Source organism: Salvia miltiorrhiza, chromosome 3 (genome assembly GCF_028751815.1).
Source record: "Salvia miltiorrhiza cultivar Shanhuang (shh) chromosome 3, IMPLAD_Smil_shh, whole genome shotgun sequence".
NCBI classification, from domain to species: domain Eukaryota; kingdom Viridiplantae; phylum Streptophyta; class Magnoliopsida; order Lamiales; family Lamiaceae; genus Salvia; species Salvia miltiorrhiza.
The window spans coordinates 24,296,763-24,322,325 of NC_080389.1; the positions used below are offsets into that span (position 1 = coordinate 24,296,763).

The 25,563-nt window shown below is 41.4% G+C and overlaps 2 protein-coding genes across 2 annotated transcripts; one reads left to right on the forward strand and one right to left on the reverse strand.

Annotated features, from left to right (window-relative positions):
- Positions 1-6,194: 6,194 nt before the first annotated feature.
- On the forward strand, positions 6,195-7,243 carry LOC131018560 (protein ALP1-like). The gene is made up of 2 exons (XM_057947274.1): positions 6,195-6,927; positions 7,221-7,243. Exons 1-2 carry the CDS (start codon positions 6,195-6,197, stop codon positions 7,241-7,243), a joined length of 756 nt encoding a protein of 251 aa, XP_057803257.1.
- Positions 7,244-12,961: 5,718 nt separating this feature from the next.
- Positions 12,962-14,520, reverse strand: LOC131015687 (dynamin-related protein 4C-like). Its single transcript, XM_057944105.1, has one exon. It carries the CDS (start codon positions 14,503-14,505, stop codon positions 13,285-13,287), a length of 1,221 nt encoding a protein of 406 aa, XP_057800088.1. The 5' UTR covers positions 14,506-14,520; the 3' UTR covers positions 12,962-13,284.
- Between the last annotated feature and the right edge of the window lie 11,043 nt (positions 14,521-25,563).

The window sequence follows — 25,563 nt, forward strand, 5'->3', positions numbered from 1 at the left end:
TTATTAGTATTATTCTTATTATTATTATATATTATTATTATTATTATTATATTATTATTATATTATTATTATTATTATCTTATTCTTATGTTATTGTTATTGTTATTGCTATTGTTTATTATTATTATTATTATTGTTATTATTGTTGTTGTTATTATTATTATTATTGTTATTATTATCAAATAGCTAGTGAAAGATTAGTAAAAGTAATCACAATACATAAACACTACCCTTTTAGTCTTTTGCACCACCTTTTTCAATTTTCTTAGTCTCCGTGCCGAACCCCAACTGGGAGTTTTTTTGGTGGACGGAGGGAGTAATATTTTAAGAAATTAAAATTTCTTGACGGAGGGAGTATTTTTTAAAACCCGTGTCACTCTCAATACACTCAACAATATTTTTTCTTAAAACTCGTGCCACTCCCTCTTAGGAAGTTCTTTCATGGACGGAGGGAGTATTTTTTAAAAAACTTAAAATAAAATAAAGAAAAAGAGAAGAGATGAGATGAAAGAGAATTTTAGCGCCAAAAAAAAAAATACTTCAAAAACTGTGTTTTCACATATCATGGAAGAACGTCAAAAAACTCCTGTGAAATCGATTTTTTTTAAAAACCACCTTCATAATAACACAACTTCAACATACAAATGATACTTATCGTTTGTATGTTGAAGTAGTGTCATTGTGAATGTGATTTTTAAAAAAGAATCGGTTTCACAATAGACCACCTCAAGGTCAAAAATCCTACAATTATTTAACATGGAGTATTTTGATCAGTAAACACCATTTTGGATTGAACCAGAATTAATATTAGCACTCGTTCATGTATACTACTTGAGATTGTCTGCTAAAATCCCTTGACAAGAACATTTACACAAAACTGTTGTATTTGTTGCCACCTCCCCATCTCCTCCCCCACCTTATTTTGTATATTATCCATTTGTATATATGTGAGAGATCTGTGATTGGAGGGTTTTGAGGGGCCGATGGTTTTTTCTCTCTAGGGTTTGCACCCTAGTGCGCCGCTGTCGTCCTTTTTCTGGTACCAACCGCCGCCGCTCCGGCAATGGCTGGCCTGCCTGATCGCTCTGCTCTCAACCTCCCACCAGTCTCTAACAATTTCCGTCGAACTTCGGCGTCGAAGTTGTCGGCAGTGGATGCGGTTTCTGCTGCGACTTCTCTTCAAACTCCGGCGTCGAAGTCGTCGGCTCCGTCAGTGGATGCGGTTTCTGCTGCGAGGAAGGCTTCTATGCAAACTGGATTGAGCCATAATCCAACTTTACTTCAAGGTCCAATTTCGGCTTCACAAAACCCTAGTTAAGTTGATATTCAAAACCCTATCCAACAGGAGGGTTCGGTTGCTGCTGTTACTATGTTGGATAGATCTCCGCCTATTTCTTATGCGGACATGGCGATGACTCGTACCCAACGTCGCCCTGATGTTGCTGCCCACCACTTCCACGCGTTAAGGCCAACGAAAGATGGCGACCTTTTCTTTTTCAAGATACCACAGGAACTACATGAGAAAGAAGTGACGTCGGAGTTCTCCTTTGTCCTTACGGGTCGTTTACTTCTTTAGAAGGGAGATCGTCCTAAGCCTGCCTTGGCGATTAAAGCGGAGCTACAAAGGCTGTGGAAAGTTACCGATAGTTGGAAATTCATCCCTCTCGGTAAAGGGTATTACACGTTGGCTTTTGGCAGTGCCGAGGATAAAGCGAAGGCGAAGGCAAAGCCGGTTTAGGAACTATCTGGTGGCCATTTACGATTAAGAGAATGGACTAAGTGCTTTGATCCGTTCAAAGAGCATTCTTCATTGGCGAATGTTTGGGGTTCGGATTCATTATCTTCCCATCGATTATTGGAATCCAGAGATTCTGGCAGGGATTGGAAGATTTATTGGACACACGCTGAAGATTGATGGTGCCTCTGCTCGAAGAGATTTTGGCCAATTTGCGAGGCTTTTGATCGAATTGGACATGTCCAAACCTCTGCCGAACAATCTTCTAATTGATGATGATGCTTTATCTTTTCATGTTGAGTTTTCCTATGAAAATCTCCCTCTGTTTTGTTCTAGGTGCAAAATAACAGGTCACTCGCCTGATAAATGCCATAAGAAAGTTCCGGGGGAGGGAGCTGGATTTAAGGGGAATTTGATGGATAATCAGGATGTGCAGGGAAGGAAGAAGGACGGGACTGATGCTGTGCGCTTTGAGCAGCCATCTGTTCAGGCGACGAACAAGCATTGGCAGCCGGTTTCGGAGGTGTTGGGTAAAGCTAGGGAGAATTCTGAGGGTGGATTGAATAAAGAGGAACATGCGATTGGGGATGAGACGCGGCAACAGCAGCTGCCTCATAGTCCGGTTCGAACTGATCCGGGAAGGAGGATTTCACAGCAGAATCCTGATCGCCGGCTCGATTCTGGAGTTAGCTCGACTAGAGAGGTTCAGGCGAGAACTATGGGGGACGAGATGCTGCTACAGCAGCGGCCACATAGCCCAGCGCATTCTGATCCGGGAAGGCCGAGCTCACCACTTTTTAGGCAGCATGTTTCTGCTCGTCGGAGTTTACCGCCGAATTTGGATCAAGGCCGACTTTCTCCGATCACTGGTAATGGATTTGAGATATTAAGTTCAACGAATGATGGAGATTATAAGCGTCAAAAGGGACGATCCCTTTGGATTATAATCATGATAGGATTGAAACAAGTGAGTTTCAAGAGGGGGTGGTGGAAGATGTGGATGAAGATGTGGATGAGGAGGAAGACACGGGATCTCCAACTACGGGCTCTTCGCCATCAGATAGGATGCCTCCTTTGCAGATTGATTCGGACTTGACTTCTCCCGCACCGAGTTGTAGTGTGGTGACTCCAGAGAAGGAGTTGCCGGTGGATCCTCCCATAACTCGCGGACGAGGGCGACCGAAGGGAGCTAAAAAGAAGGGGAAGGTTCCAAGCACCGCCTCCGACGTATTATAGAGCATGGCCATGCTTTAAAAGCTGGCCGGGCTACTGGTGTTTTGCAGGAGGCCGTTCTTAACTCTCCGGTGCCGGTGGAGTTCTTGAATAAAGTACAACATGCTCAATCTAGAGGAGCGATTCTGCAAAACTTTGTGATTCGCTCCTCTTCCGATGCTGCCCGAGCTATGTCGGCGGTGGCCAAAAAGAAGAAATGGGGTGATATACTGGATGATGAAGATGTTGGGGACGAGGATGCTTTTTAAAATTTTTCTTCTTAGCTTTCGTTTCCTTTGTTTTCGACTTCCCGCGGTTCCTTGTGGGGGTTTTTTACGCGGTTTTTGTTTTGCTTTGAGTCGTTTTTTGTGTTCCGATCCTTTGTTAGCATCGGTGCTCTCTTTTTCTTTTAATAAAATTTCTATTTCAGCAGCTAAAATCCCTTGACAAAACCCAATTAATCCTTACAGTATAGTCAAACTGTCGAACTAGAAGGACCCTTTAAAACAAGATCCGGATTAACCAGTCATGATTAACTCATAAAAATATTTTCACATAATAAAAATATTTTCACATGAGGAACGACACATATTTTAATAAAATGTGAGTAAAGTTATTAATAGAATAATTATTTCACTTTAAATGTGAGTGGAATTGTGGATTATATTATTAAATTATAAAAGCTGGAAAAAAAATTCATGTATGAATCGAAAAGGAAATTATGTAAAAGTTTCGTTGACGAGAATATAAGCAATTAGCATCATTAAATCTAAATGGATCCCACTTCTAATAATTTTGGACTATATTTGATTTTTTTTATAATATTTTAATTTAATTTAAACAAGCATTCTTTTTCCTCTCTTAGAGCATCTGCAGCGCTGGTGTCGAAGGGAGTCTCGAATCGGGGCTTAGGGAGGGTGGCAGCACTGGAGACGCGGCATCCGCAGTGCTGGTGTCGAAGGGAGTCTCGAACCGGGGCTTAGGGAGGGCGGCAGCACTGGAGACGCGGCCTGATGCGAGGCCGTGTCGTAGCAGCGACCCGGGTCGAACGGCGCAATTAAAAAAAATTCGAAATTCGGATTTTTTTAAAAAAATTGGTCGTTTGAAATATATATATATAGGGTTGGGTTCCGGTGGATCCCTATGCTTATAATAGATCCGTAGATCCAAATCTAGACCACACATTTATGACATGTGGCGCATCAAGATGGTGACACGTGGCAAGGCATTTCAAGGCAAAATCTGGAGAGGGGTAAAATTGGAATGTAATTTTCGAAATTAAAAAAAAAAATAGATTTTCTCAAAAATAGGTATATTTAGATGCATAAAGTTTCATACGAGAATGCATGAACTTTCATATAAAAATGCAAAAAGTTTTATATAAAAATGCATAAGATTTCACCCCACCCCAACCCCACCCCCCACACCCCTGAACCCCACCCCACCCCAGAACCCCACCCCCACCCACCCCCTACACCCCACCCACCCCCCCAAATTTTTTTTTTATTATTATTTTTTTAAAAACTGATTTTCTGACCACTGACCCACCCCTACCCCCACCCCCCCACCCACGCACCCACCCACCAACCCCCCACAATTTTTTTTTCTCAAAAACTGATTTTCTGACCATTGACCCCCCCCCCCACCCACCCACACCCAAATTTTTTTTTTTTGAAAATCAGTTTTTAAAAAAATAAAAAATAAAAAAAAATTGGGAGAGGGGAGGTGGGGGTGGGGGTGGCGAAACTACCAGATTTATTAAAATGAAATGCATTTTTTGTATAATTTAATGCATTTTTATGTGAAAACTTTATGCATTTTTGTTTGATTTTATATGCATGTGAAACATGCCTATTTTTGGGGGGTGGTAATGGGGAGGGTTGGGGGGTGGTGTGGGCTGGATTGGGGGGTGGTATGGGGTGGGGTGGTGAAAATACCAAAACTGGAAAAATTAAATGCACTTTTCTGTTCAAAGTTATGCATTTCATGTGAAAATTTTATGCATCTTTGTGTGAAACTATATGCATCTAAAATATATCTATTTTGAGAAAATCTAAAAAAATATATTTTTTTTTAATTATTAAATCCGAAAATTACATTCCAATTTTACCCCTCCAGATTTTGCCTTGGAATGCTTGGAAGCTCCTTGCCACGTGTCACCATTTTGATGCGCCACATGTCATAAATGTGTGGTTAAGATTTGGATCTAGGGATCTATTATAAGCATTGGGATCTATATGATCCCATTCATATATATATATATATATATATATATAGGGATAGGTTCAAATAAGAACCACTAATAAAATAAGAACAGAGAACCATTTTAAGCCATTCGATCATCAAGATCTACGGTGGATGCATCATCTTGGTGGATGGATGCAGATGCTGGGTTCGAATCCTGAAGGGAGCAAAAAAATTATTTTTTTTGGATGCATTAATTTGTATAGCAGATGCAGTAATTTTATTGGTTCTTATGTTCTCACAATAATTGTGGTTCTCACTATAACCGCACCCTATATATATATATATATATATATATATATATATATATATATATATATATATTAAAAAATTGACCGTTGGGCCAAACGGTCGAATTCAGCCGATTTTCATTTTTTTCCCTTTATCTATATATATCCCAACTTAATTCCATTCATTTCATTATCTAGAAATCATCTCCACATAAAAAATTCTCTACAAAAAATGTCTTCCTCCTCATCAAGCCACGAGAACGAGCGACATGCTCAAGAATTTTCCAATCTTGTGCAAGAATTTAATCAAATTGTTCAAGCTATTGGTGATCCAGATGAGCAAACTCGTCGTCGGCGACGAAGAGTGGCAAAGAAGGCCTACATTCATCGGGACCGTGAAGCCGGCGCTCTACGTTTGCACGCGGATTACTTTGATGAAAATCCGGTCTACCCCGACAACATCTTCCGCCGCCGATTTCGCATGCGTCGTGCGTTGTTTTTGCGTGTCGTTAATGCCGTCACATCTGATCCATACTTCTAACAACGTACGGATGAACTTGGGAGACCCGGCTTCACACCGGTGCAGAAATGCACTGTTGCTGTTCGTATGCTAGCTAACGGTGGGGCAGCGGACCAATACGACGAGTATCTCCGGATTGCAGAGTCCACCTCGCTGGAGTGCTTGCGCAGATTCTATCGAGCCATTATTCAACTCTTCGGCGCGGAATACTTGAGGAGGCCGACTTCTGCTGACTGCCAACGGCTTCTACCATATGCACGAAGCGAAGCACGGCTTCCCGGGAATGCTAGGGAGCCTTGATTGCATGCATTGGCCGTGGAAGAATTGTCCAACGGCATGGCAAGGCGCATACACTCGCGGCGATCAGGGAGAACCGATCATCATCCTCGAAGCCGTCGCATCGCAAGATCTATGGATCTGGCATGCTTTTTTTGGGACTCCTGGTTCAAACAACGACATCAACGTGCTCAACAACTCGACGTTGTTCAACGATCGGCTGCAAGGAATGGGGGTGCCGATCACATATCAAGTCAACAACGCCTACTACACAAGTGGGTACTACTTGACTGACGGCATCTATCCCAATTGGCCTGTATTCGTGAAGAGTCCTACACATCCGACGGATCCGAAGGGGAAGAGGTTCAAAGTGATGCATGAAGCGGCTCGCAAGGATATTGAACGAGCCTTCGGCATCCTTCAAGCTCGTTGGGCAATCGTCAAAGGCCCATCGCGTCTTTGGAGCAAGGAGGCGATGAGCGACATCATGTTCACGTGCATCATTTTGCACAACATGATCATCAAAGATGAAGGCGAGCACGCAACACAGTGGGAAGAAGACGCCGACGAAGCTTCAAGTAGCGCCGCATCTCAACCTCGTGCCGGTGCTCCGCCGGATTTTTGTGCATTTGTTGCACGACAAGCATCCATGCGAGACGCGGAGATGCATGCTCGCCTCACTTTGGACTTGAAGGAGCACATTTGGTCTCGTTTTAGTCCGATTGAGCCCTAGAAAATTATTGTAATTTTTATTTTTTTATTGTATTTAAATTATGTCTTTAAATTATTGTAATGTAGAATTTTAATTTTAATAAAATATGAATTTTAAAAATAAAAGTGTAGAAATGTGAATTTTGTGAAAATGGGAATCTAAGCACCCATCTAAGACACAATGCATTGGAGAGGGGTGTGTCTTAGGTGGGGACCACCTTCTAAGACCCCCTAAGCACCAATGCATTGGAGATGCTCTTATATGTTTTCCTCTTGACTTTTCACAATAAAGATTTTAACGAGGCCGATTCTTAAGAGTAGGAGCGTGCATTCAATTATTTGGTTCGGTTTTTGCTAAAATCAAATCAAATTAAATTTATGTTCAATTATTTAAAAAATATTGAACCGAATCGAATTACCTGAAATTTTTAAAATTAAAAATGAACCGAACCGAAAAATCGAATTAATTTGAAAAAAATTGAAAAAATCGATTTTTTGTATGAAATTAAAAAAAACTGCTCAAGAACGTATTAATTGAAATATTACAATTAGGGTTAGACTAGAAATTAATTAGAAAATTATAATTAAAATATTATATATATATACATATAATATAAATATAATTCGATTTTCGGTTTTGTTTGGTTTTAAAAAATCCAAACTGAATCGAATCGAATCAAAAAATTGAACTTTTATGGAAAAAAAAATCGAACCAAATAGAAAAACCCAAAAAAACAAACCATATTTTTATAATTTCAATTTGGATCGATTCGATTATTCGATTTTGAATTTTTTGTTCACCCCTACTTGAGAGTGCGGGCTGTGCTCTCCGTTCACAATAAAGGGTTTAGGTGTTTCCTTTCTCATTCCTTTTTATGTATCACCTCATTTATATCATGCAATTCTATATGGATCCGTCCCGACACCCAAAGCAAAGCAAGGAAGCCAAGCCCCTATACCTCTGACCTTCTTACACTCATCAACTCTTCTCGTCGCCAATTGTGCTTTTGTATAAACATATGTAACTAACCGACTTAATTAGACACACTACCATCGAGATTAAGGGGGATGTATTCATTCAGGACTTTAATAAATTTCTGCAGACTTTTAAAATCTGAGTGTATTCGGTCAAGACTTTTAAAAGTCTATGAAAATCTGTGTGTATTCGTTCACGACTTTTAAAAGTCTATAAAAATCCAGAGGTATTCGTTTCAGACTTTTAAAAGTCTATGAAAATTTAGAGGTATTTAAAAGGGGTAATAGCCGGTAAATCCATGAGAAATTTTCATTTTCTGGTTTATATCATGACCCCTAATTTTGGCGGCTAAATACACCAATTTTTAATTGGTTCTGATTTTTCCCACGGCGAAGGACTCCGGCGAAATCGAAACTGACGTGGCAAGTACTTAGACAAAACGACGTCGTTTCATTATTAATTAAAATTAGTTTATATTTAATTAAGAATAAAATTATTAATTATATCCCCTAATCTAGCCACGTCACACCCTCCCCTTCCCCCACCCCCTGCGCAAACCTCCTCCTTCTCCACCCCGGCGCCACCACCGTTTTTCGACCGTCTCCGTCGCCGACTAGACCAACGCCCTTCCTCCGGCGACTGGTCCATGCCGCCAAGCACAGCGCTGCCCCCTCCTCTCTCTTTCCCGGCCACCCCTCTCCCTACGAAATCCCGCCGCTGCAACCTGAAGAATGGCAAACGGCCGGTGCTTCAGCCCATCTCACCTCCTCGTCTCTGCACCTCACTCTTCCACAATCGAGGCAAAAGGGTGAGCCCTAATTTCCCCCATCAGTTCGACGGGAAATGCCGCTCTTCCGGAGAATTCGACGCCCTGCACCAGAGCTTATCTCTCTCTGAATTCTTGTTCACAACAGGGCTCGACCCCCCTCCCATTCTGGTTCGACGTCGCCGTTTGAGAGAATTGTGAATTTGGTGTTGTGGAATGAATTTGGAGGTTGTGGAGGGCGGTGTAGGGGGGGAGAGAGGCGGAGTCGGAGGTGCAGAGGAGATAAGCGGAAGCTCAAGCTCGATCTGTTTGAGGCGGAGGAGATGAGCGAGAGAGAGCAGAGGCGGAGGCTCTGGGCCGGCGAAGCTACCGGCCGGAGCTGTGGTGGCGGTCAAGGGGGAGGGCGGCGGAGCCGAGAGATGAGAGAGAGTTGTGAAGCTGTGAGAGAGTGGTGACGTGTAAGAGAGAGAGAAAGTGGGGTGTGTGAGAGAGAGAGTGGGGAGTGTGTGTGTGTGTGTGTGACGTGGTTATTCCGGCTGCCACGTTGGCATTCCGGCGTCCACGTCAGTTTCGATTTCACCGGATTCCAAAATCGAGGGAAAAATCAGAACCAATTAAAAATTGGTGTATTTAGCCGCCAAAATTAGGGGTCATGATATAAACCAGAAAATGAAAATTTCTCATGGATTTAGCGGCTATTAACCCTATTTAAAAATCTATGAACTTTAAAATTGGAATGACTTTCATTGATTTTGTTCAAAAAATACACATGAACAAATCCGACCACACACCACAAGAATTCGAAATTCTTCAGATTATCCAGCACTTACTGGGTTCCAGCGGACGCGGCTCAAGAAGCCAACGCCGGCTGGTACTCAGCGGTCGCTGCTCACGAAACAAGCGATGGCTGAAATGCACTCGAGACTCGAGAGGGGATGAGTTTTCCATCTGAGTTGACTCTTGCAAAATTTGGTAATTCTTGCACGCACATTTACAGTTTTCCGACAGAAGAAAAGAATCACTGAAAAATGGTGGCCCGCAAATTCGTGGTTGAACACGGCGCCTCCTCCTTCGACGTCGACTACGACACTAACGATGGCTTCGAAGTTCTCTTCGATTCTCTCTCCTCTTTTTTCGCTCATCTCCAAATTCGCCTTTCTCAGACGATTCTCAGCTCCTTCCTTGATTGCGTTTCAGGTGCTCAAGTTCCAACTTTTCTCTCTCACCTCCATCCCTCCCGATCATCAAAAGGTTATTTCTTCTTCTTTTTTTCCTTCTCGTTTTCCTCAAATTCGCTTTGCCTTTTTTCTGTCTCTTGATGTAGCAATTGTGTACCTTGCATTGGTTTTCTCAAATTACTTATATCATGTTTTTGTATTTATTCTACTTTAATAACATAACAAATTAGTGTATACAGTACCCAGCATTTGATCATTTACATTGCAGCTACCAACTGAAAAAATGTACTGGGTGGAGAAAAAGGGAAATTAAGGCTGGCACCCAGCGGTCGCTGGGTGCTGGGTCCAGCGCTCGCTTGAAGTCAACGGATGCTGGGATTTTTGGTTTCAAATTCGTAAAAATCAAGTCAAATTCTTGTTAAAATCCGTCCAAAATCTGTGCAGGTTCCTATTTAGAATTCCAAAATACATGAAGAATCTGTATGAAATCCATAAACTTTTAAAATCTTTGGATTTTAAAAATCTACAGAATTCCTGAACGAATACACCCCCCCTAAATTTAGGCGTAGCGGTAGGGTAGGGCAATGGTGGTGAGAGGAAATTAATACTTATGTTTCTGTTTTTTCTTTTTATGCAGGCATTACAAATTTTAAGAATTAAGGGGGATGTATTCATTCAGGACTTTAATAGATTTCTGCAGACTTTTAAATTGTGTTCAATCAGATATGAACGTATTAGAGCAATTAGCCTCACGAGTTCGTATGGGTTACTGCTTCATCAATTCAATTCAAAACAAATACTCTTTTCACTAGGCATAAAGTAAAATAAGACAACGAATGAAGAAAATCTATTGAATTTACTAGGTGCATTATCAATCATATATAAGTATAACACCACAAAAAAGTGAAAAAAGGATGAAAATGCCATTTTCCATGGAAGAGAACACAACCTAATAAAAAGACGTTGGCAAACAATTAATAAGACTAAACGCCTCTGGCATATACAACCCATATTTTTTAACAGAAAAGTAAAATCGAAAATATAAATTATTACATGACCCTTTCTTGCTTTTTTTTTTTTATGAAATTACATTATAAATAATACAAACCACACACACCCCACCTAGTGGTTATTGTGGCCGAGAGTACTCGAACCTGTGACCTCTTGGACAACAGGCAACCACCCTAACCACTAGGCCATCCCAGGGGACCCTTTCTTGCTTTTTAAAATATTCAAAATACACAAAAATCTGGAAAATCTCTAATCCTCTCACACCCTAACACTAGGGATGGCAACGGGCCGGATCTGGACCGGATCTCATCAATACCAGATCCAGATCCGTTTTTATCTATGAGATCCAGATCGGGATCCAGATCCGTGGATCTGAAAATTTTGGATCCAGATCCAGATCCGCGGATCCGCAGGTCCAGATCCATGGATCTGCTGTTTTTAAATTCCCATAATCCAATATGCCAAAATGGCTGCCAAATCAAAAATCAATTTGTCAACATGATAAATACATGGCTGCCAAAACCAATCTGTCAACATGATAAATCAAAATGGCTGCCAAATCCAATTCAAAAACCATAAAATTTCGATAAATCCAATCTGAAATGGCTGAATCTAACAAACTCAATCAAAAACCATAATCTAATCTAACAAAATGGCTGCCAAATCAATGGCCGAAATCAACAAATTTAATGGCTGCAATGACTGAATCTAACAAACTCAATCTCTCAAAAATGGCTGAAATCAACAATTTATCTAACAATATCAAAATGGTGCGGCACAGCGGCGACCGGTGCGTGCGTGCATCGAGAGAGCTGTAAAAGAGAGAGTGTGAAAGAGAGTTGGGCAGAGAGTAAAAGAGAGAGTGTGAAAGAGGGAGTCGCCGACCTGTAAATCCGCCTTCGCTGGCGAACTGAGAGGGAGGCTGGCAGGGTGAGGCCGACCGCCGACGAATTGGAGTGCTCCGAGAAGGTGGCCGGCGAGCTGGAGCTGGAGTGGCAGAGCAACAGGTAGCACGCATAAGGAAATTAGGCCAGAGAATCCAGATCTTGAATTGTAGGGTTAGAAAACCTAATTTCTTGGATGGGGCCCCCCATCCCGGTGGCCTTGGCAGTGGTGGCCCTGTTTGCAGGGTACTGCACAGAGGCGTACATCGGGATCAACTGGGAGAGGCAGAGCGCCCTGCGGCTGGTGCCGTCGCAGGTGGTGGATCTGATACTGCAGAACGGCATCAGAAACGCCAGAACTGGTGGGGCGGCAGCGGGCGAACTGGTGGGGCGGCGGGCGGCGGCTGGGCGAGGGAGTGAGAGAGAGTGACTGAGGCGGCGGGAGAGTGAGGGAGATTTGGAGATGAACGAGAGATGATAGGTTAGAGAGAATTAGAAATCTAGGGTTTCAATTTTGATAGTTATTCTATTTTTTCTATTATTTTTAATTTTTAATATATCTAATACTATTAATAAAATAAATATAAAAAATAAATAATATATTTTAAATAAAATCGAATCCACGGGTCGGATCCGGATCTCAAATTTTAAGATCCAGATCCAGATCCGATTTAGAAAATGAGATCCAGATCCGGATTCAGATCCGCGGATCCAAAAATTGAGATCCAGATCCGTAAAATCGGATCTGGATCCACGGATCTGGACCGGGTCCAGGATCCGCTGCCATCTCTACCTAACACTCATTTTGTTTCGTACCACTTCTCACTCGATTTTGGTGTATCTCGTAATTTGATATCAACCAAAGATGAGATCGAACCCACTCGATTTTGGTGTATATATCATTAAAATTTGATATCAACCAAAGATGAGATCGATACCCCTCGTTCACTTGTGCACGTAGTTACTCTAATCAACTTTAAAAAATTATATCTACAATTTTTTAAATATTAATTATTTCATTCGTTCCACTTAGTTTGGCGAAGTTCGCTACTTCTATCGATGATGTAATCATTTGAAAGTCGGATTTCCCGGTCTGACTTACTAATATTCTTCATCGGGACTTAATATAATTCTCACTCTTTGCCTAAAAAAAAAAAAACTTCCAATAGTTTTTGCTTTGAAACATGAAATTTGACAATGTTGAATAGCTACTACGCATTCGCTTAAATAAGCCTTCTTATAAATCGTAATTCAATTAAAATGAAACTAAATCACAATAAGCATTCTTATTTAACATAATAGTGAAACGATGCGTGATTAAGATTCATTACATCTCCACACTCAGACTGAGTCAATCAAAATCGACAGAAATCTGATCCATGATACCAGCAACGATATCCTTGGACTGCTTGAGCAAGCCGATGCTGTTGTGCAGCTTCTTCTTCTTCTTCTCCGACACCGACGGTAGCTCCTCCAGCATTCTCTCCAGCCCATTCCCCTGCGGCCCCATCAGCTCATCGATGATCTCCTTCTGCATCTCCCTATTCACCAGCTTCTGCATGCTGAAGAGCAAGTGCAGCACCATTGTCGCAGCCCGGTTCCGACACTAGTAATAGCGGGAACCGAGTATCGATACGACTAATAAAAGAAAGGGGGAAGATAGAAAGAATACATAGATCAACAGCGGATTTTGCAGAGCGCAGTTCGTCTGAGTATTTGTTGAGCATTTCAGCTAGTCTTGCAGTAGCGTGCATATCACCATTTGATGGAAACTCATCAAACTCGCCCTGCAACAAGATCTTCCTCAAGGATTCTCTCGCGGAGCCGAGAATGTTCATGAAAGAAGTCATTGCTTCAGCGATGGAGCTCAGATGCTTGGGCATTTTATTCAACTCCTCGACGTTGGCCGAGAGCTTCTCGTTGATCTTCCGCAGGATCTCAGGCAAGCATTTGACGATAATGTTGGCCTGAATCGTCGTCAACCTCTCTGCCAAAGCAGGAATCCCAACAATGGACTTATCAATCCTCAAAAGCAGGGGATTATTGTCGAAGAGGTTGGCTTCTTCATCCCGAGCTTCTTCATAAGACTCGTCGTCAATGCGGTTCCTGACGCAGACGTTGCCGAGGCCGATGTTGACGTCATCTGCGACGATCTTCTCGAGCAGCCCCTCTGGAGACTTATCAGCTTTCGTGACGACGGCGAGAGTCCTCTGCCCTGTTTTGTCCACTTTTTGTGACATCCGAATCGACTCACACGTTGGGAAATCGACGCCGGCGGATAGAACGTTTAAAATTATGCTCTCCTTGGGCGTAATGTACTTCATTATGATGTTGGAGATCTGTTCGGAGATATCCTCAAGCTGGCCCTTGACCGGAACCCTAGTGATTCCGGGGAGATCGATCATGGTGAGGTCGGGGACGCCTTTCTTCTTGACGACGAGAGTCAAGGGGGTGTTGGAGATCCCCTTCCCTTTGCCGGCGATTTCCTGAGTGGTGTACATGATCTCGTCGACGACGTTGGCTTTCTTCTTGATGACGAGAGTCAAGGAGGACTGGTCGCCGACGACAACGATGGTGGGCAGCTGGATGTCTTCCTGCATGATCTTGAGGTGGCGCAGCTTGTCTACGGTGTCCAGCAGCAGCCGGATTCGGGCGTTGTAGGGGGAAACGATGGGGGCGTCATGAGCCATCGCCGGAGATGATTCTTGGTCCTCTTCTTCAGCTTGTTGGCGATGGTGTTTGGATATTTTGAGGAGATTCATCTTAGACCATCTCCAATGGTACACCAAATCCCATTTTGGTGTACCAAAACTTCTCCAATGGTACACTAAACTCAAACCCAAAATAGGTTTGGGGCCATTATTTGAATAGTATTACACCAAATTTGGTGTGAAACTATTCACTACACCAAAACACTTTATAGAATTTTAAGAATTGCAAACTAACCCCTCTTCTTGCTAGATATTGAGAACTCGTCGAATTGCGAGTGTTGCAGGCAGTGTTGAAGAAGACGAAGACGCTCTGTGTTAAGAAGACAATTTTTTTTAAATTCCGTAGTTTCGTGCATTTAATTATAATTTAGGATTGTGTATCTGAATTTATTGGGCTCCTACAATGGGCTCTCAATAATTTACTTATTTTGTTAATAACGTAGCTTTTTGTTTCGAGGAATGAAAGTTAATTTATTTTGTTGGGTGATTCTATTTGGAGTAATAACAATAAAAATTTATGAATTTACTATTTTATCCTATAGTCTATAACCCCCAAATTAAACACCTTATAGCCCATAGCCACCAAATAATATTACTTTCATTCTTCTACACGCAGCCTGGGAGTAATTGTGATTGAGAGACTCAACAAACTGCAGTTTGACTGCGTTCCGAACTCGTCTATCTACACATCACTCAATTACGAGACACAACCTATGAGCAGACAAAATTGGGCAGGCCCGACAGCAAAGAGGAGGAGAACTTGGCGAAATGCATATCAAATGACATCATTTGTAGATAATCTTGTCGCAGGGAAAAAGCATCTAGAAACTGGATGAGGCTGTTAATAGTTTTAGTGAACAACTACAGCAATGTCATTTTATATGAAACAACAGTAATGCCACTTTCACCTTTTATCTGAAATTGGGCGCCAACCGAACCTCTTGTATCCAATGTCATCTATTTACATTTAATGACCGTGTATAGTATTTCATTATATATTTTTTTACTATGTAGGAGTTTGTCTTGAAGTTCAAACCATTTTATTCTAAGAAAATAGGGTTCTCATTTCTCTGTTTTTTTTTTTTTTTTTTTTTTTTTGAAGAGCTCAGTTCTCTGGTTCAGTAGAACAGAGATGGTAGCAATTAGACATGCATTACAGCATGATTTCTATTGTTCCATTTTAACGAAGCATTTTAACAAAGCAACTTATTGATACACGTGTATATTTTTGCATAGACATGTTTCTTTCAAGTTTCAACTAAAAAAAAAAGCATTCTTGCTTTGGGCCTCTAGTTTGAAAGCCTTTCTCCAACACCAAATTCAGAAGAAAAAAACATAGAGCACATGATCTACATAGTACAGTTGAAGGCCTGTTTCCATAAAAAAAATACATAACTAAGAAATAATATATTTTCTTTCAGAGAAAGGAGTACAAAGTAGATCATCAAAGTGACTTTCCCTTTAATTAGGTTCAGAAAATATGTTCCTCTTAAGACTTGGTTTTCAGTCTTCTATTCTCTCTGTCAAATACTTTCACCTAATATTTTTACCAAGTTCAAAAATTGTCTGCTATAGTTCTTTATGCTACAATTGTAACATGCTGCATTTGGATTCTTGGACCTTTCTACAAAGCCGCATGTATGGTGTTTAATTAGTGAAAACATTGAAAACCGAAGACTATTGTTTTATGCTACAAATCTTAATTAAAGTAAATTCTCCAAAAGCAGAGGCTAAAAACCGAAGATCACGATTAGAGTAATTAAAACCGACGACTAATTAACGTGAAGATTGAAAACCGGAAACTAATTAAAGTGAATTCTCCAAAACTCAAATACATTACGAACTAATTCCCACCCGTGAGAAAACTCAATTCCATTCTCTCTTCAATTTTAGTCTTCTCCGTTGAACAGCAGGTAAGGACGACTCCCAGCGGGCCACCGGGCCACCGCGCCTCTTCCCACCTGAGCGCCACCCGCCTCTCCCACCGGAGTGCCGCCGCGCTTGACCCAGACGCAGACGCGTGACGCCCAGTCGCGAGGCCCAGTCGAGCAGTCCCTGCCTTTGCTCGCCTCCGTTTCCAAGCTCCGGCGGCCGCAGTCCCTTCGGCCGTTGAAAGATCTTGCGATCTGACGATCTGGTCTGCCGCCCTGAGGCCCCTGCCGAGCACCACCAGCCATCTCCGCCGCTCCGAGCCTCGATCCGCTGGATTCTTCTCGCAGGGATCGTTCATTTCCCAATATCGCCGTAGATCTTGTCGGTTTTAACCAAAACAAGTCTAGACAGACGCGATCCAGAACTGCCACAGCTGCTCTCCACTCCGGCGAGACCACGCATCCAGATCCACCGCAGCCCCCCAGTCCGGCGAGACCGCGTTCCAGCCAGGTCTTCCGCGATCGGCGTAGATCTCGTCGGTTTTAACCAAAAGAAGACCAGCGAGAAGCGATCCAGAACTGAAACAGCTGCTCTCCAGTCCGGTGAGACCACAACTCCAGGGCCACCGCAGCTATACAGTCCGGCTAGACCGCGCCTCCAGACAGCAGAGGGGGATTCCGATCCCATCAGATCGATCCGCTTTCAGCAGACCATTTTGAAGCAGCATGTCACGACTTTTTCTCTAGGTCTCTTCAGCGAACCTCGGATCTCCTTATCGGGCATATCCGGAGTCGCAGTGGATACGGTTCTCCTGTCGGACGTGTTCGGGGGGGCCGGATATAAGGTCTCAGGCAGTCTAGCGGCGGGGAGATGCGGCAGAGGTGCAGTTATCATCTGCGGCGGGCTGCATTTTGAATAGGTCCATTTTAAGAGATGGGAAAGGAGGTCTGGAGGGAGGTGAGGAAACGAGGGGAAGTGAGGAACGGAGCCGATGGAATGGTGAAGAAGCAGCTGAACCAAAAGACTCAAAGGTTTTCGAATCTTTGGAAAGCAAGAGACGAGAATGAAGCACAAAAAGTTACATTCTTTTTCAACAACATTCCAGAAGAATGTAGCTTTGATTTTTTGAGGAGAAAGTTCGGTTCCGTGCGAGAACCGACAGACATCTTTTGTCCAAGAAAGAGAGACAAAAAAGGGAAGCCTTTCGGTTTTGTTCGCTTCGAAGATGTTGAAGATAGGGACGGTTTGTTGGAACAACTTAATAAGTTGTGGATTGGGAGCTATAAAATTAGGGTGTTCAAACCGAGATTCGAGAGAGAAGTGAAGATCCAAGGAAGTAAAGGGAAGGGATTCAAAGCTGATGCAGGTAGAAAGTCGGAAAAAACAAAGGTCGTGCATGCCGCAAAAAGGATGATGGGGGTTTCTTTTAAGGAGGTGCTCACTGGATCCAAAGAAGGGGAGTCAGGATCTTCGGATTTGCTTCAGTTCAAAACTTCGGATGAGGAAACACGATGGCTAGATGGAGCCTTTACGGGTTTCATCAAAGATGAGTTCTTGTGGGAAGAGATTAAAGAAGAAATCAATAGCGAAATTGCTGGGAAACTGAAGGTGACGACGATGGGAGGAAATTTGGTGTTGATAAGTAGTGTCTGTGACGCGCCAACAGAAAAAGTTTTAACGGAAATGGATGAATGGAGTGAGTTCTGGTTTCAATGGAAGAGGAAATGGAACGTTGTGGATGTGTTTCAACAACGAGTGGTGTGGACGAGGTGGGTCGGGATCCCACTACATGCATGGAATCATCGCTTTTTTGAGTTGGCAACTGCAAAGTTCGGTCGGGTATTGAAGATGCATGAGAAGACGAAAGAAAAAGAAAAACTGGATGTTGCTTTGATTCAAATCTCCACGGGCCTTAGATCCATTGATCAAGTGACGGAGTGTTGTATTAATGGAGCAAGGTTCACGTTTCGCATTGAGGAAATTCACGAGAATCCTTTCTCTTCCATGCTCGGAGAGACGGAGTTCGAGGATTCGGGATCGGATGCAGGATGGACGAGCGGGGAGGAGTTCATGGATCCGGCAGCTGCAACCATCGGAGATCAGAACGAGAGCGGTGAAAGGGATGATGATGTTTCGGTTCTCCAAGAAATCAACGTTTCGTCTCATTCGATCCATGCAGACACGTTTGTCGAGGAAACCAATTATGAGGGGACGTTGGTAGGAGGATCGAAAATGCTTTTAAATTTGGTTGGAGCCGAAGGTGAGAGTCAGCCACTCGTAAAGGATGGGCAGATGGACTGCCACGCTTTTCAAAGTCCAAACCAAATTTTTGAGGAAGAAAACTGGGCCGACTCTCAGAAGGTACAACAAAAAAGCACAACTGGTGGCTTTATTGGTGTTTCTCTTGATGGGCCAGGAAGAAGCGTTTGTGAGGGAGGTCATACCTTAATGTCGACCCAAGCGCAAGGAGAGAAGAGAAGCGCTATTCTGGAAAGGGAAGAAGCCGATTCAGTTGTGTACATGGAAAATCAAGGTGCCAAAAATGTTGCAGATGACACGGCGTCGAAAGAGGATGGGCAAAGGATCGAAAGGAATGAGCCACCGATTTTCAGCAACGAGGAAGGAAGTTGTTCAAACCAAAGTAAAAGGTGGGGATCGAAATTCAAAAGGAAAAAAAGGGAGAGAAAAGAAAAAGAATAGAAACAGGGAGAAAGAGAAATGGGAACACTTCATTTCAGATTTAGAGCCAATTGATGGAAGGGGGGAGGAAGTGGCAGAGCAGGAAAGAGAGGGGGAGAACGAAGAAGGGCAGGAGACGACAATTGGGGAGCAAAGTTCAGGTCAACAGATCTGGGATTTTGCAAAGAAGATCGGGTTGTCAAGTCGAATTCCAGACGAAGATGTTGCTCGACAGATTGAGGTGCAAGGTAATTTTCTTTCTTGCGAAAATGCTGGGAGTATTTTGAGGAATGTTTAATGAATTTGTTATCTTATAACATTCGGGGCTTGGGGAGTGTTGCGAAGCAGAGAGATGTTACTGATTTGGTGAAAGGGCAGAAGATCGATTTTTGTTGCTTACAGGAGACAAAGATGGAGGTGTTTAGGGACTTGTTCTGTAAATCTTGGTGGGGGTCTAATTATACAGACATAGCGATTAGGAATTCGGAGGGAAGGGCTGGAGGAATTGTTTGCTTGTGGAATAGGGAGGTGTTTGAAGCCTCTAGTACGTGGGATTTACCGGGGGCGGTGGTGGTGAATGGTAGGTACAAGGAGGGTGATATCTTATGTTGCATCATCAATGTGTACGCACCAGTCGGCTCAGGGGAAAAGCGGATCTTGTGGGATGCCTTAAGCTCAATTGTGGAACAAAATACGGATAGGAGTGTCTGTATATTGGGAGACTTTAACTCAGTTAGGAGGAGGGATGAACGTGTGGGCAGTGGGGAGGCGTTTGGAGTAGCTGATGCAAGAAGTTTTGAAGAATTTATCCGGGGGAACGATCTGGAGGAAATTAAAACTCAAGGTCGGAAATTTACCTGGTACAAACCAAATGGAAAGTGCAAGAGTAAGATTGATCGCTTCCTCGTTAATGAGAATTGGATGGCTGCTTGGGAAGGGACGTCGGCACGAGGACTTCAACGTTCAATTTCGGATCATTGTCCGATTATTCTCACTACAAGATCGGAAGATTGGGGACCAAGACCTTTTCGATTCCTCAATGCATGGGTGAATCATTCGGAGTTCGAGGAGATGGTCAAGCAGGTGTGGACGGTGACTAATGTGGGGGGATGGAGTTTTTTTGTGGTTAAGGAGAAATTGAAGAAAGTTAAAGAGGCCTTGAAGGTGTGGAATCGGACTTCTTTCGGTGACATTGACTACAAAATTCAAGAACTTCAGAAGGAACTTCAAGAGAAGGATAAGGTGGACGAGCAGAGAGGTCTTGAAGAATCAGAGGTGATTAGGAGAAATGAGATTCAAGCCCTGCTCTCCCTTCAACTCAAGAATAAGCAGATGATGCTGCAACAGAAAGCTAAACTCAAATGGCTCAAAGAAGGAGACACAAATTCGGGTTTTTTCCATAGGGCAATTCGTGGGAGACGGATTAAAAACGAGATTGGCGGAATGCTCTTTGAAAACTCGTGGATATCTAAACCGGATGAGGTTAAAGCAAGAGTGAGAAATCATTTTGAAGCTTTTTTCAAAAGGAAAGAACGACAGATGCCTGATTTCCCCTTGGACTTCATGAGGAGGAGAATTTCAAATGAAGAGAGGCATTGGCTGATCAGGGATTTTCATCTGGACGAGATTAAAGAAGCAGTGTGGAGCTGTTGTGGAGACAAGAGTCCGGGACCCGATGGTTTTAACTTCACATTCTGGAGAGCGGCGTGGCACGTGGTTAAAGAGGACTTACTCCAGGTTTTGAAGGAATTTCACGAAAATGGGAACATACCGAAAGGTGGTAATGCCTCTTTTATTGTTTTGATTCCGAAGAAAGAAGGGGCTGGGTCGATCGATGATTTTCGCCCAATTTCTCTTATCACCAGCTTGTATAAAATTGTGGCTAAAATCCTGGCTGACAGATTGAAGAGGGTTATGGGGTCGATCATTTCTGATAATCAAAGTGCGTTTGTCAAGGGTCGCTTCATCCTGGATGGGGTGGTTATCCTGAATGAAGCTATTTTTGAGGCAAAAAAGAAGAGAGTGGGCCGTATTTTCTTCAAGATTGACTTCGCAAAAGCATACGACTCTGTGCAATGGGATTTCTTGGATATGCTTCTCAGCCGACTTAACTTTGACGGACTTTGGAGGAAGTGGATTAAAGGGAGTCTGGAATCTGGAACGGCAAGTGTATTGGTGAACGGGTCATCGACGGGAGACTTCAAAATGGAGAGAGGTTTGAGACAGGGTGACCCGTTGTCACCTTTCCTTTTCCTTATCGTGGCAGAAGGCCTCAACGAGTTCATTGAAAGAGCAGCGGAGAGGCAGCTCCTGGTTCCGGCGAAGATTGGCAAGGATAAAGTGCCCATTTCACATCTGCAGTACGCGGACGATACTATCTTCTTGTTGGAGGCAGATGACAGAAATATGGAGAGCGTGAAGAAACTCCTGATTCTCTTCCAGTTTGTCTCGGGTTTAGCGGTAAATTTTGACAAAAGTTGTCTTCTGACAGTGGGAGTGGATGACGCAGTTGAGAGGAGATGGGCATCGCTCCTCATGTGCAAGATCGGATCCTTTCCGTGCAACTACTTGGGTACTAAAGTGGGGGGGCGCAGCAATGGTGTTGGAGATTGGAAGTTTTTGGTTGAAAAAGTTTCAAACAAAGTGGCAAGCTGGAAGAAGAGACATCTTTCGCTGGCAGGACGAATTACTCTAGTCAAGTCGGTGTTGCAATCCATCCCAGTTTATCAATTATCCCTCGCTTTCATACCTAAAGCGGTGATTAAGGAACTTAATTCACTGTTCTCAAAATTTTTGTGGGGAGGAGGTACACAGACGTGCGGTATCACCTGGTTTAAGTGGAATGCCTTGTGCCTCAATAAGGATTCAGGTGGTCTGGGGTTTCGGAATATTGATTGGTTTAATCAGGTCCTGTTAAGTAAGTGGCTCTGGAGGTTTTTGGGGGAGGGGAAAGCTTTGTGGGTAAGGGTGATCAAATCGCTTTATGGGGAGCTAGTGTGGGGGGAAGGGGGAGAATGTTCGGTGGCGGGCAGAGGTGGACAGAAAGGGTGGTGGCAAAAAATTGTAGATAAGGGAGGAGGAATGAGAGATCGGTGGTTCATCAATAATTTGAGGCGAAGAGTTGGGGATGGGCTTGAGATTAGCTTCTGGGAGGATGTGTGGGTGGTAGACAAACCCCTTAAGTTTGTGTTTCCGAGATTGTATAATTTGAGCCTAAACAAGAAAAGGCTGGTTGGTGAAAGCGGGTTTTGGGAGGGAGGGTCGTGGGTATGGAGGTTGGAGTGGAGGAGGGAGTTAAGAGAGAGGGAGAAAGGGCTTGAGGAGGATCTCCGGTTGGTGATTGCTGATTCTGTTCCTTGTGTAGGTGTAACAGACGGATGGAACTGGAAGGCGACAACAGATGGATGCTTCACAATCAAGTCGGCATATGAAATTGTGGCAAAAACAAGAATGGAGCAACAAGTTTTACCTTTGGAGATGGCAAAGGTTTGGAAGGCCCCAACACCAAATAAAGCCAAGGTGACGGCATGGAGATGTCTTAGAAACAGATTGGCAACATGTGATAATTTGAGTAGAAGAAATGTCCAGATCAGCGTGGAGGAGAGATGGTGCAATGCATGTGTTTCTAGTGAGGAAACGACGGAACACCTGTTCCTCCATTGTCCGAAAGCAGCGGCGGTGTGGGATCAGATCTTTCAATGGCTCGACATCAAAACGGCAAATCCGAGAGGTATCTTTCAACACTTCATTTCTTTCATTGCGGCTGGAAAAAATAAGAGAGAAAGAAGACTGCTTCAAGCTTTGTGGGATGGAACAGTGTGGTTGCTCTGGGAAAGCAGGAATGGTAGTCGTTTTCAGGACAAGGCTTGGGATATTGATAGACTTGTATTACAGATTAAGGGGAGACTTTGGAGTTGGAACGAGGCCTACAAAATAGTGGAGTTAGGAATTCCTTTTACTTCTTGGTGTTCCAAAGACTTCAAACTTGTTTTATTGTTTTGATTGGCATTCCTGATGCCTTGATCCATTTTCTTTCAATAAAATTTTTACTTTACTGATCAAAAAAAAAAGAAAACTCAATTCCATTAGCCAAAGTTAGATTAATAGCTTCCACTTTAATACTTATTCTCGAACAATTCCAAATCTAATTGTAATTTATTTCAATTTGAAGGATATAATTGGAATTGGAGTGAAAATTTGTAAATAACAAAACAAAGAAACCGCCAGCTCATTAGCTATATATACGCCACAAACTACAACCGCATAAATTGAAAATCTTAATAATTATGGAGTAGCTAAGCGGTGATTATTGTTTTGATTTTTGAACGGTCAAATCACAATTTATACGCCACAAACTTTTTTTCTTTTTTCTTTTGCAATCAATAAAATCACTAATTAAAAAACTATTAAATTTATAAGTGGTCAAGAATAATTGTGTTTCAAACATTTTTTATTTTCCTTCTTTTCTTTCTCAAATCTAATATTTTTTTTTCAAAATATTTATTTGCATTTATTATATATATATTAAAAAATATTAATAGAACATCATGTAATTATGCTAAAACATTAATTGGTTGAGAACAATTCCCATAGTAAAATATGTGTTTTGTGTAAATAATAATAATAATAATAATAATAAATATTATACACACAAAAAATAATTTATAACAACAACAACAACAACAACAACAACAACAACAACAACAATAATAATAATAATAATAATAATAATAATAATAATAATAATAATAATAATAAGGGTAAAATTATCAATTGAAAATCTTAATAATTATGGAGTAGCTAAGTGGTGATTATTGTTTTGATTTTTGAACGGTCAAATCACAATTTTTTTTTTTTTATTCTCATTCATTACACAAAACCCATTTTATTTCCTATTTATTTTACAATTATATTACAAATACAATATACAAAATGCATCGTGAATAAAATATCATAAAAAAGTTTTTAATTTGATATATAATATGTAAAAATTTAATTTATATAAATAAATTATGATCATTTAAAATTTAATTATATTAAAAAAATAGATCATTGTACAAACAATAAACTTAGTATTAAAGTTTATTAATTAATACTCACTCCGTCCTAACGAAGTTGAGTCGTATTCATTTTCGGACCGTGCCAACGAAGTTGAGTCGCTTCTATTTTTGAAATAAATTAAAACTACTTTTTTATTCACTCTATTTTTCATATTACATTTCATTCATTTTTTCACTAAATATTAGCTCATTAAATCTCGGGCCAAAAGAAACGTCCCACCTTCGATGGGATGGAGGAAATATTATTAATAGTCACAAAGTATATGGATAAATTATGTGAATGTAAAATCACAATCACCGCGCATCGCGCGGGAGGTACACTAGTAACTAGAATAAGCAAAAAATCAAGTGAATTAAACATAGAAATTCTTACTAGTATAATTCCAGAGCATATATAATCAAACTAATTTTGGAAATCAGAACTGGGAAGCCTCATGGTTTTTCTTTTCCACGTAAACTTTTTGAAAACTTTAATGGCAAAGTATGTACCACAGATAGAAAATTCGTGTCGGTAATGTGAAGTTCTGTAGCATAGGGTTGTGGGTATAGGGTATTTAATTAGGGGCTATAGGCTATAGGATAAAATTGTAAATTTATAATTATTTTAAATGAGGGGCTATATGAGTAAAACGGGGGCTATGAATAGAATCACCCTATTTTGTTTGGTTAATTTCGTAGCTTTAAATGATTAACAATAATAATAGAGTTTGGTTGTATATCTAAATTTTCGTAGTTAATTTATTTATTGTGTTAATTTCGTAGCTTTAAATGTTAATTTCGCAGTTAATTTATTTATTATGTATCTAAATTATTTTAATATGTTAATTTTATTTTAAAGTTTAGCTTTTTTTGCTTATTTAATAATAATAATAATAATAAAATTAATTTCCGTATAGTATTTATTTTAATATGAAATTATTAATAAAAAAAAAATGGGGCAAATGTATAATTTAAAAGAAATACATAGGTATGATTGAAGAAGTATAAAAAGTAAGTGGAAAGAGAATATTAAAAGAATATTCTTTTGGGTTTGAATTTGGTGTAAATGATTGGAGAAGAATTACTTTTGGATGTGGCATACTCTCTCCGTCCCGGCCAAGACGCTACATTTGCTTTTCGACACGGGATTTAAGGAGTTGTAGATTAATGTTTTAAGTGTGTAATAATAAAGTGATAAAGTAGTAGAGAGAAAGTAATAAAGTGATAAAGTAAGAAAGAGAAAGTAATAAAGTGATAAAGTAGGAGAGAGAAGGTAATAAAGAAATACTTAATATGTGTTATTTAAGTGTTTAAAATTCCTTATTTTTGCCAAATATAGAAATGTAGCATCTTTGTTGGAACTGCCCAAAAGGAATATATAGCATCTTGGACGGGACGGATGGAGTATATAAAATGAGTTTGGATTTGGTGTAAATAGTTGGAGATGGCCTTAGACACGGACTCTACCACTGTAGATGATGACATTTCTTCTCTAGCAGCAAAAGGCATTGCTTGTGTT

Coding starts and splice junctions, on each gene's coding strand:
- LOC131015687 (XM_057944105.1), bottom strand. CDS start 14,505: ATGAATCTCCTCAAAATATCCAAACACCATCGCCAACAAGCTGAAGAA.
- LOC131018560 (XM_057947274.1), top strand. CDS start 6,195: ATGCACGAAGCGAAGCACGGCTTCCCGGGAATGCTAGGGAGCCTTGAT. Junction 6,928..7,220: donor GAAGGAGCACATTTGGTCTC/GTTTTAGTCCGA, acceptor TTCACAATAAAG/ATTTTAACGAGGCCGATTCT.